General features: G+C 37.9%; 1 protein-coding gene across 1 annotated transcript in view; it reads right to left on the bottom strand.

The window, feature by feature from the left end:
- Positions 1-307: 307 nt before the first annotated feature.
- The window catches only part of SYT14 (synaptotagmin 14), a gene marked incomplete at its 5' end in the record, with an annotated part of 68,104 nt that continues 55,398 nt past the window's right edge, over positions 308-13,013 (bottom strand). The window contains 2 exons of the mRNA XM_081314270.1: positions 308-701; positions 8,846-9,035. Of these exons, the coding sequence (XP_081170396.1) occupies positions 388-701; positions 8,846-9,035 (504 nt within the window). The 3' untranslated portion in view covers positions 308-387. The remainder of the gene's footprint in view (positions 702-8,845; positions 9,036-13,013) is intronic.

Genomic DNA, 13,013 nt, shown 5'->3' on the forward strand with positions numbered 1-13,013 from the left:
TTCTTTCCACCTCTAGATCTTCTTGATAGATCATCTACAACACAGAGCATAACACTACCAGAAGAAAATAAAACCATCAGAGAATTTCATACAAATAAAGGATTTACATAAAAGTTGCATGTTAACCAAAATAAGAATAGGTGAGAGAATCCTAAATGTTTCATGATAAAGACTAGTGGTTTCTGTCTTCTGTATCTGGTGCTTTAAAAAAATCAGTAATATTAAATGAAAATGTGAATGTTTATACTTCTTCACAGCATTTTGTGCATTTTTAAGAGGAATGTTAATCTGAAATACAAAAGCTTGTAATTTCTGTAAGAGTCTCTTAGCTGTATGAAAACAACAATCTTATTGTACGTTGACATTCAGTTGAGCTTCAATTCTACGTTAAGATTCTAATAAAGAGTGCCACCTACATATTTGTTGTCCTTTGGATTCTTTCATCTCAGTCCAATGGTTCAGCTCCTCTTCACCAGAACTGTTCAAACCTAAAGAAATCCAGCCTATCATTTCCTTTCGCTTCATGCTGCGTTTGTTATACACAGATAATATAAGTGTAACATCAGAAAGCTGAAAAAGTGCCACTTGAAAAATAAAGGTCTCCTTGTAGACTGGATTTGGCTGCCCTCTTCGGATGGATGTCTTGCATTTGGACATCTCTTGACCCATGGAATTCAGCAATGTCAGCTTAACAAATGTATCTACAAAATAGACAATTTGATACATGAGTTGTATTGGACAAACCATTTCACCCACTATATCAGACTATCTTTAAGATTATGATGTATACCATGTTGGATTTGAACAATTGACTAAACCTAATAATGTGACAGAGAAAAATATTTCATTGTGACTTTTACTTAACTGTACTTATTCTCTCATAGTAAATTGACTTAGAGGTATACCTCATAATCCTACTATTATCCCTTGCTCATTTGCACCAAGCAGACACATATAGCATTAACACTTAGCAAGCTACAACTGGCACAGCACTGTAAAGCATATCAGAGTATTTAGATCATATAAATAGGTGTATAATGACATGAAAAAAGAAATTACATGTAAAAGAATGGGATTGGAGTGCAGTGATAACATCACAGTGTTCATGATGAAATGTTTGCTTAAAAATCTCTCTGCATGGATGTGGTTTATCGTCAAGATTTTATTGGATTTTGTACAATTAAAGTGCCAAAATATAAAATTACCCACATAAAAGTTTATATTTACTCATGTGAATAAAGCCATGCATGATTTTTGCATGCAGATATGTGGTGCAATAAGTAATTAGTACATAATTCTTTTGTACTAATTTTAATGAATAGCATGTCATGCCATACTATTCAAGTATAAAATCTTTGCAATGTTTTTGTATAGGAAGCAGTATAAAATAAATTTAATAAATATGATAGTTAAAATATTCATAGTACAATAAAAAATCCTAGATGCACAGAAGATACATTCCATACCCACAAAGGAAAAGGAAGCCAACCCCCCTCTCTGTCTGAAGCTCCATGTGTGCACTGGAGCTACTAGACCGTGAATATGAATTCAGTGAAATAGCATTTATATTCAAAACTTTAATTGTTACTGTTGTGTGGAAACACTTTGCCTGGGAAAATACAGTCATAATTATTGAACTGAATACATACATCAATTTGTTTGTATTTAAAAACAGAAAGATTTTCTGTGTTTTATTTATTTTAGTAAATGCATGAATTTGAATTTTTTAAGAAAGAAATTTGGATTGTTTAGAAAAAGAAATGCAATAATGAAATTAAATGTCCAGACATTTATTCACATGTTTATTTTATAAATCTTTGAAATACCACCATCCATAGTCAGAGATCAGCTCTGTCTCCATTATAACAGTGAAATAATTATTGTACATCATCAGAAACCAACATGGTAGAAAGTGGTGGAGAGCTTTGAAGCTGGCAGATTTCTTTTGCATGAAAAAGACAACATCTAATTAGCCTCCACAGGAACTCACCTCGTATTATATAAACCTGTCCACCTATCAAGTGTTTTAGACAACAGAACAGTCCATCTGACAACGGGGTGGGGTGGAAAGCAGTAAAAGAAATAATGACCAGATGTCAATAGTTGGGTGACACAGGATAAAAGGTTAAAGTTTAAGAGGAAACACTATTCACCAGAGTGAAAGAAAACAGCATCTTAGCAAATCAGTTTTAGAGAAAAGGATCGAGCAAAAGGATGGGCAGGTAGATTAATGAATGAATTTTGTTATGTTCACTGTGTAATCTTTAACAAAAAAAAATTACACGGTTTAAAATAATGTAGTATCTTAATAGTAATTTCTGTTGGGTTTAAAACACAAGCTCATAGAGATTCATGCAAAAGATCAGGCTACGAACTAGAAATCCAATATGTTCTTTAGCAGACCTTCCTCTTTTTCATGCAAACTCCAGCTTTCTAAGTAAGGATTAATTAAATGAACTCAGACTAGGGAAGTTCAATAGAATTACAAAATTACAATAAAATAAATGATTGTTGAAAGGCATTCTGTGTGTACTGTAAACAAAATAATGAAATCTGATAAAATTAACTTAGCTGGCTACTTTATTCATTTAATGCTACTTTGCTGCATCTTCCATCTGAGAAAATGATTTAGGCTAAAATGCAAGTTTATTAGATCAAAGTTTTAAAAAATAATTCAAAGCTACATGGTTTCTTCAGTGCACATAGAGAGCTTCTCATAAGTTCAAATTTCCAATTCAAATTGTAACATTGGGATAGCACTAAATAAACAATAATTAATAAACAGATTATGCCCTATGACATGCACAAGATCCCCTAACCTAGAGTGTGAGTCCACATGAAATGGAAAATAAAAAAACAAGCATTTTTTAGCACTATCAAGAATATCAAAATAGGTTTTTATTGATTTTGCAACAAAGATCATTTTCTGCTTTCATCTAAAAATGGTGTGGACATTCCTCAGCACTCTCTCTTCTCTGCCATTTCATCCTTTGCTGATTTTGGCGTTAAACTAATCTTTTAAGCAGTCAACAGACAATTTTACTACAGTCACAGTCTGATATATTTTAATAATCCTTTTGTCAGTTGTGCTGTCAGATGACCTCTAGCAGTTCTATCAATTCAGGATCTATTGGCCATTTAAGATGGGTACATGTATACTTTTTGTGGGTCCTAGGCAGTGTACTCCAGGGCCATACAGCTTTGAGCAACAATAATTTCTGCATTGTTGATGTTTTTAATGCCACTATATTTTCCCTCTGTATAAGCTCTACATATCTCTCTGACTCAGGGAACTTGGACTGGCCTGAATACTAGTTGACCAGGCATGCCTGTATGGTGAAGCAGAAAAGAGAGAGATAATTTATTTCAGACACTTCTGATACAATTCTCTCACTAAGCCTGTCTACTGTTGTTTAGACTGCTTCTAAACACAGATTTTCAGCATCTCCAGAAATTCTGTGAGTTGAAGTCCACAAGTCATAAAAGGGCCAAGTTTGAAAACCCTTGTATTATACTTTTGTATGTCTTCTAGACACCTATCTGCAATCTAGCACGTAAGAGACATTCAGAAATTCTAAGGATGTTTTGATTAGAAATAAGGAGTGTAAGAAACAGGAAGCATCTTCTACAAATTGTGTACTTGGCAGACTCAACAAGATTTTTTAAAATGTAGTAATAACTATGGCCCCTTCATGGATTACTGCCGAAGGGGCTTGCGTAATTCAATGAAGCTATGAGCTATGCCGTGCAGGGCCAGCCAAGACGGACAGGTCATAGCCGAGAGTTCTGACAAAACGTGATCCACTGGAGAAGGAAATGGCAACCCACTCCAGTATCTTTGCCATGAAAACCCTATGGACAGTACCAAAAGGCAAAACGATATAACGCTGGAAGATGAGCCCCTCAGGTCGGAAGGCGTCCAATATACTACTGGGGAAGAGCAGAGGGCTAGTACTAGTAGCGCCAGAAAGAATGAAGCGACTGGGCCAAAGCCGAAAGGACGCTCAGCTGTGGATGTGTCTGGTGGTGAAAGGAAAGTCCGATGCTGTAAAGATTTTTTCTCCATAGGAACCTGGAATGTAAGATCCATGAATCAAGGCAAGCTGGACGTGGTCAAACAAGAGATGACAAGACTGAACATCGACATCTTAGGTATCAGCGAACTAAAATGGACAGGAATGGGTGAATTTAATTCAGATGACCATCAGGTATACTACTGCGGGCAAGAATCCCTCAGAAGAAATGGAGTAGCCTTCATAGTCAATAAAAGAGTAGGAAAAGCAATACTGGGATACAATCCTCAAAATGACAGAATGATCTCAGTTCGAATCCAAGGCAAACCATTCAATGTCACAGTAGTCCAAGTCTATGCCCCAAAGACCAGTGCTGAAGAGGATGAAATTGACCGGTTCTATGAAGCCCTACAGCACCTTATAGAACTAACACCAAAAAATGATGTCCTTATCATCATGGGGGATTGGAATGCTAAAGTAGGAAGCCAAATGATAACTGGAATAACAGGCAAGTTTGGCCTTGGAGTACAAAATGAAGCAGGGCACAGGCTGATAGAATTTTGTCAAGAGAATACGATGGTCATAGCAAACACTCTTTTCCAACAACCCAAGAGACGGCTCTACACATGGACATCACCAGACGGTCAACACAGAAATCAGATTGACTATGTGCTCTGCAGCCAAAGATGGAGAAGCTCTATACAGTCAGTAAAAACAAGACCAGGAGCTGACTGTGGCTCAGACCATGAGCTTCTCCTTGCAAAGTTTAAGCTTAAACTGAAGAAAGTAGGGAAAAGCACTAGGCCACTCAGGTATGAATTAAATCATATCCCTGTTGAATATACAGTAGAGGTGACAAATAGATTTAAGGAATTAGATCTGATAGACAGAGTGCCTGAAGAACTATGGACAGAGGTTCGCGACATTGTACAACAGGTAGCAACCAAAACCATCCCAAAGAAAAAGAAATGCAAGAAAGCAAAATGGCTATCTGAGGAAGCTTTGCAAATAGCTGAGGAAAGGAGGGAAGCGAAAGGCAAGGGAGAAAAACATAGATATGCCCAATTGAATGCAGAATTCCAGAGAATAGCTAGAAGAGATAAGAATGCCTTCTTAAATGAACAGTGCAAAGAAATAGAAGAAAACAATAGAATAGGGAGGACCAGAGATCTTTTCAAGAAAATTGGAGAGATGAAGGGAACATTTAATGCAAAAATGGGCATGATAAAGGACCAAAATGGCAGGGACCTAACAGAGGCAGAAGAGATTAAGAAGAGGTGGCAAAATTACACAGAAGAACTATACAAGAATGAGCTTAACGTCCCAGATAATCACAATGAGTTGGTCACTGACCTCGAGCCAGACATCCTAGAATGTGAAGTGAACTGGGCCTTAGAAAAGTTGAGCAACAACAAAGCTAGTGGAGGTGACAGTATTCCAGCTGAGCTATTCAAAATCCTAAAAGACAGTGCAGTAAAAGTGCTACACTCAATTTGCCAGCAAATTTGGAAAACTCAACAGTGGCCACAGGATTGGAAAAGATCAGTTTACATTCCAATTCCAAAGGAGGCAGTGCCAAAGAATGTTCAAACTATCGCACCATTGCACTCATTTCTCATGCTAGTAAAGTCATGCTTAAAATCCTACAAGCTAGACTTCAGCAGTATGTGGATCGAGAACTACCAGAAGTACAGGCAGGATTTCGAAGAGGCAGAGGAACTAGAGATCAAATTGCCAACATACGCTGGATCATGGAGAAAGCTAGGGAGTTCCAGAAAAACATCTACTTCTGCTTCATTGACTATGCTAAAGCCTTTGATTGTGTGGATCATAACAAACTGTGGCAAGTTCTTAAAGAGATGGGAGTACCAGACCATCTTATTTGTCTCTTGAGAAACCTATATGCGGGTCAAGAAGCAACAGTGAGAACTGGACATGGAACCACTGATTGGTTCAAAATTGGGAAAGGAGTCCGGCAAGGCTGTATACTGTCGCCCTGCCTATTTAACTTATATGCAGAGCACATCATGAGAAAGGCAGGGCTAGATGAATCAAAAGTTGGAATTAAGATTGCCAGAAGAAATATCAACAACCTAAGATACGCAGATGATACCACTCTAATGGCAGAAAGTGAAGAAGAACTAAAGAGCCTCTTGTTGCGGGTGAAGAAGGAGAGTGCAAAATTTGGGTTGAAACTTAACATTAAGAAAACCAAGATCATGGCATCTGGCCCTCTCAATTCCTGGCAAATAGATGGGGAAGAAATGGAGGTAGTGACAGATTTTGTTTTCCTGGGCTCCAAGATCACTGCAGATGGGGACTGTAGCCAAGAAATTAAAAGACGTTTGCTCCTGGGGAGGAAAGCCATGGCAAATCTAGACAGCACACTAAAAAGCAGAGACATCACCCTGTCAACAAAAGTGCGTATAGTCAAGGCTATGGTCTTCCCAGTTGCAATGTATGGCAGTGAAAGTTGGACCATAAGAAAGGCTGAGCGCCAAAGAATTGAGGCCTTTGAACTATGGTGCTGGAGAAGACTCCTGCGAGTCCCTTGGGCTGCAAGGCGATCAAACCGGTCAGTCCTAGAGGAGATCAATCCTGACTGCTCTTTAGAAGGCCAGATCCTGAAGCTAAAACTCAAATACTTTGGCCACCTAATGAGAAGGAAGGACTCACTGGAGAAGAGCCTAATGCTGGGAAAGATTGAGGGCAATAGAAGAAGGGGACGACAGAGAATGAGGTGGCTGGATGGAGTCACTGAAGCAGTAGGCGTGAGCTTAAATGGACTCCAGAAGATGGTAGAGGACAGGAAGGCCTGGAGGAACGTTGTCCATAGGGTCGCGATGGGTCGGACACGACTTCGCAGCTAACAACAACAACAATAACTATGGAGGAGAGATTTTCAGTAGGACCATAATGCTTCCATTAATAACCTGAATGGAAATTGATCCCTACTCTGCAATAATTTATAAGTGGGGGAGAGGTAAACCATGAGTGCAAATGAGGACTTCCTTATGCTAAGTAAATTTAGCATGATAAGTTTTGGGTTTTGATCATGGCTGGGAAATGAGATATTTGGACTTCCTTCTTTATTAATTCTGGCTGAGATGAAAAATGGGCTTCTCCACATCTAACATGAAATGTAATGATGTTGCTAACCATATAATTCGAGCAACACCTAGAGTGATCAAAAGCGCACAAGTGATTTACAAATAACTAAAACGTTATTATACCTTGAGCAATATAAGCATAACATCAGAAAGCTAAAAAGAGTGCCACTTTTATACAGGATTTAGCTGCTCTTTATAACAACTTGTAGGAACCTTAAAATACAACCGTATGTTTCTTTCAGTAAATAGCACCCTGTCGTGTTCATATCGTTTCATGTATATTATTAGTATAATTTTCTTGATCCTTTACTATAGATTAAAAATAAATTATTTAATTATTTGTTATCAGAAGGAATAAGCAATAGTTAACAGATATCAATATTATAAGGGCATCGTGTCAAGTGCTCCCTTTGGTCTCATTGTGTTTCTGAGAAGGGACCTGGTCATCTGAAAAATGCCTATCTGCAGGCATGATAAAAACTGTGATGTATCTTTTCTGTGGCTGCTTTCTGAGACTGAACAGCCTTCCCTCTGAGATTCAGACGGCCCCCACCCTATTCTTCTTCCAGAGGGCTATGAAGACCTGGCTCTTCACCCAGGCTTTTGACTAGAGGGTAGATGGAACCTCAGCAAATCTAAGGACATGAAGAGTATGAAGAGTTTATACAGGGCTATTTTTTCATAGAACGCTCAGAACGGAGTTCCGGCATCTTTTTTGGATGGAACCTTGTAGGGTAGGCAAAGCGGGTTGTATGACATGTGTGAGTTCCGGCACCTTTTTCTTTTACAAAAAAAGCACTGAGTTTATATGATATTGCCAAACCATGACTAGGCTAATTGTGTGTATTGTGGGATTCAGTTAGTTTTACTTATATTATTTTTATTTAATATTATCGTAAGTACCTAGGATTATATTATTATAAAAGATATAAGAAGTCATATAAGTTTCCTAAATAAATGTTGGTCTTGTTTAATTGTACTTTTTAGTGAACTTTTGTAGACATAGCTAGACAGTTTTGTAGTTTTATAGACTTTTGTAGGAACTGGATTTGGGTCCAGATTTCAGATGTACTTTTGATTCCATTTTGCAGAATCTGGTCATTAGAAATGTACAAATAGTTAAATCATTTATGCCAATTGTAAATATATTTGTATTTAGCTGAAGCCATCTTACTACATTATTTAATTTTATTCTTGAAAAATATACACCACACAAATATACATGACCATCATGCATATTTACTTGGAATGAAGAATAAATAGTTCTTTTAATCACCACAGAGAATATCAAATGTATATTACGACATGCCGCTATCAAATTCCCACAGATTTATAACATATTATTTTAGTATTATTAACCACAGGGATGGCAACCCATCTACATAAACATTTATCAGCACACAATTTTTAAAATACATTATAATTTTCTATAATGGCTTTGTTATGTGAGACATTAATAGTTTAGTAGTTAATCATTAAGATAAAGGCAATTTATTAGCCAGTCAATCATAAAAAATTAAAAGGATCTTGTTGAATCGCAACCAATATTTAGAATTTTAGATTACTGCCATTTCCCCAATGAAAACATGAAAGAGATTAGCTGATTATTATACTATTTCAGTTTGACTGGGTAAGGCTAAATGATAGGACTGAAGTCCCTACCAGTGAAATCCCCCCAAGTGCAGAAGTATTAAGATGAAATAATATATATATTCTACTCACTGGGTGGTCTGTTTGCTGCCAAGTTTTTGAAGTGGCTGCCTTTTATCACTTCTGCTGCTAGTCTTCCAGTTGTGGCATTATAAAGCAATCCGATGAGGATTTCGGGAGCTGAGCCATGTGCCAAAGATTGACAAGAGGAGATACTTTCACTGCAGGATGCCTCTGACATGCTCATTTGGGACTCACAGCCCTAGAAGCAAAAACAGTGTTTGCAACCATTTAAAGTCATCACAATAGTGAAGAATCTGCTCCTAGTATTAATTTCCAGAATCTTTCATTCCTAATGGTGCATAACATAATGGAAATACATAAATAAATGAATAGGGGGAACCTATAAGCCATATTTATAGCATTAAATGCAAACTAAATCTCCACTGTTTGTCACACCTTATGCCAAAGATGCATCACAAAGACTTACAGAATTATCGGCAAATGCTTAGCAGAGCTCTTTGAATAGAAATGAATTTATCTGCTTAATTGTTTGTTTACTGGGGCTAAAGATATATAATCATAATAGATTCTGAGCAGTGGCATACAAATCTAATAATCAGTTAAAAATAAATAAAATATATAAAGTATATAACTGAAAATATCTACTATTAACAGACCTTTGCAAAGAGGCATTTCCATTTAGGGGAAACCAAAATAAGATATCAAGTCACAAAGACACATTATAATAATAAAAAAAAAATAGGCCAGAAAGCGGGAATCCACAGCATCCATGACCACTGGATATCTGCTAATTTGTACACATACAACAGCATATGAAATTAAATAATATAGTTTGTTTTAAACTAGGCATTTTTTCACAAACAAGAGAAGCCCTGATTTTTGTCTGCTTGGTTTTTGTTTTATTTAAGAGCATTCATTCAAATACGGAAGACTGAGAAATAAATAAATAAATAAATAAATAAATAAATAAATAAATAAATAAATAAATAAATAAATAAATAAATAAATAAATAGGGAGGGAGGGAGGGAGGGAAGAAGAGAGGCACCATGAGGAAGGAATGGAGAGAGGAAAGAAAAGGAGGTAACAATAGACAGGAAGGAGGAAGGAAGGAAGATTTTGAAGCTCCCTGCCAACTTCCCACAAGGAAAGTCAATGGGGAATCTGGAAATTGCTCCCATTCCCACTGCTTTTTTTCCTGCCTGCAGTCATTCTGTTTCTCTGTTTAGGTAAGGAAATAGCTTTGAAAAATATCCTAATGGGACATGAGTTACCTAATCCAATTTATAACCCGGGCATTTCCTGGCGGTTTTAACTACATCCAACATCATTTTGCTACCCTGCGTTCCCCCCCCCGCCCCGCCCCCCCCCCCAAGATCAGTCACGTTTGACAATGTGATGCTTCTGGTTGTGAGAAATAGTGCTACTAGCTGTTGTTAAATACATAAAAGAAATCAGAGAATACCATCAATAAGATGTCCCTCTATACAGTTCTTTTAGATTGTTATCTGTCTGCCTTCTTGAAGTTCTCTTTCAGCTGATTTCAGCGGTGTGTTTGACTCAACAGTAGAGTCTTAAGAACATGCTATCTGTCTTTCTCAGGCTTCCAACCAAAAGGGTAAAGAGCACATGGCATAGGTATAGCCATCTCTTTAGATATTCCCTTGACTATCAGAAAACAATGAAATTATTATATACAAACCTCACCAGCCCCATACAAGACTACTTAAAGTAAAATCAAAAGTAATGTAAAAAAGCATAATTTTTAACTGAGCATAACCAGGAGACTGAAACATTTCAATATTATTATGTACAGACTTAATTTATTATTCCAGAGTCTATAAAGCTATATCAAATTTTCTTTCTGAAATCATAAGTGATATTGAAAATACATACTTAGACAAATTATTCTACAGACAAAAGCATCACACTATTCATAGATTGGTTTTATTCCCAAACTTAAACTATTAATGTATGTTGAAAATGAAATGACAAGCAGAATTGCTATACTGCAGTAAATCAGTGTTCCAATTTCCTTAATAAACATTTGACGAGGTAACAATAGGACCCATGTGCTACTTTTCTCATTTAATACTTGATCTACGATACCTTTATAAGATTTCCAATAAAACTTACATAGTATGTCATAGTGAGATAAAAATTAAGAAGATGAATTATTTAATCTCTCCGGAATATGATGTGACAAGGCAGTAAAATTATTGCTTAACTATTTTTTTATATATATTGATGCCTGACAGACAGATATATGTCTATCATATGTTGCAACTTTCACTTATAAGTCATAGACAACTTTCCATGTTAGTGCCTGCCCTCCCATGAGACACATTTTGTATTCAAACAGGAGATTAGAAAGAGCAGGGCCCAAACCATCGATTACAGTGAATGCACTCACAACTATCTGTATAGAGCAGACATGTCAAACACAAGGCCTGGGGGCCAGATCCGGCCCGTGAAGTGGTTTCCTGTGGCCCGCGAAGCCATCCTGGAAACAGTGAGGGAACGGCCCCTTCTGCCTTGGCCCTGGCCCAGGGACCCTCCTTCTGCCAGAGACCCTCAAATCTGTCTCACTCCTGCCCAGGCCCCCATAGGCACCCTTGATGCGAACGATGTAGAGCTGGCCATGCCCACCCAGTAGGCCATACGCACTCTAGCCATGCCCACCCAGTAGGCCACGCCCACCAGGCCACACCCACCCGGCCCCTTGAGGGCAACCGCAACGCTGATGCGGCCCTCAATGAAATTGAGTTTGACACCCCTGGAACTATAGAGCATCTACATCCATCTGCTGCATATTGTCCTCAGAGGCAGAAGAGCCTAATATGTCAACTAGGAGGAAGGTTCTCTTGTAGAAGGAAATGGGTAGATCTCTCCATCAGTGTTTCTCAGCCTTGGCAACTTTAAGATATTTAAGCATATTGGCTGAGGGATTCTGGGAGCTGAAATCCACACACAAATTACCAAGGCTGAGAAACACTGATCTAAATAGCTCACATGCTCTTTGTATATAAAATGCTGAAGTTGGGCAATAGCCAGCGTATCTCTCTAGACTGGTCAGTGAGGAAGAAAGCAGGTCTACTTTTCAGAATATCTAACATGTCTTGTTTTGAAGGACCTCTCCTCAGAAGGAAATACTGTGGGCGAGAAGGCTGGCATATTGTCTATGCCAGTGGTTCTCAACCTGTGGCCCCTGGAACCCTGGGAGGCCTTAATGTCATCACAGGGGGTCCATGAAGGCTTGAAGATATATTATGATTTAAATCTTGAGTTAAGTCTTGGTAGTGTGTGGCCACAAAAGGTATTTAAAGGGGGTCCGTGGTGAAGAAAAGGTTGAGAACCACCTGTTCTATGCTATAGCAGCACAAATGGTCTGACAATGCTTCATTTTAAGGAAGGGTCCCTACATGCAGAGTACTGAGGGATGGGATTATTTGCAATGTGACCAAGGAAGGAGGAAGCTTATGTTTCAGGGAGCAGAGTTTCATGTTCTGGCATTGGAGCTGCCTATTGTTTAAAGGAACACAAACTAGACTTTTTTCTAGGCACTAGCTACTGGAATCCAAGATTTTAGGCAATCTCAACCCACAGCAAGATTAAAGACTCTGAATATTCATATCAAGGTGGTGGGTTTCTTACACATTTTGAGGCAAAATTTAGAGAGAGAAAAATCTGAGCAAATTATATTTAAGATATACAGGTGACCAGTTTTTAAAGCTAATATACAGCATTATAAATAAAGAAGATATATAACAATAAGCAATAAAATTGCTGCTGAACTGGAATTGCATGCGTAGTGGAGGCACTAGAGGTCCATTGTCCATTAGTACTTGATAGAGTCCTTGATAGTCAGTTTGGTGCAGTGATTAACACATCAGGTTAGAATGTGGAGTTAGTCCTGCCTTAACACAAGATCAGCTAGGTAACCTTGGAGCAATCACTTTCTCTGAGCCCTAGGAAGCAGGCAATGGTAAATTATTTCTGGGGAAAAACTTGCCAAAAAAACTGCAGGAACTAGTCCAGGCAGTCACCAGGAGTCAAAAACTGACTCAAAGGCTCACATGTACACAACACACAAACAATAGCACAGTCACTCTATCTGAACATATCAGGTGGGCAGAAACAACTGGATAATTAAGTTCTATGGTATGAACAGCATAGGTAAAAACCAACACTTTAAATTGCACTTAGAAGCTGACTGGC

This window comes from Vipera berus (assembly GCF_964194415.1).
Source record: "Vipera berus genome assembly, chromosome: 1".
Taxonomy (NCBI): Eukaryota; Metazoa; Chordata; class Lepidosauria; order Squamata; family Viperidae; genus Vipera; species Vipera berus.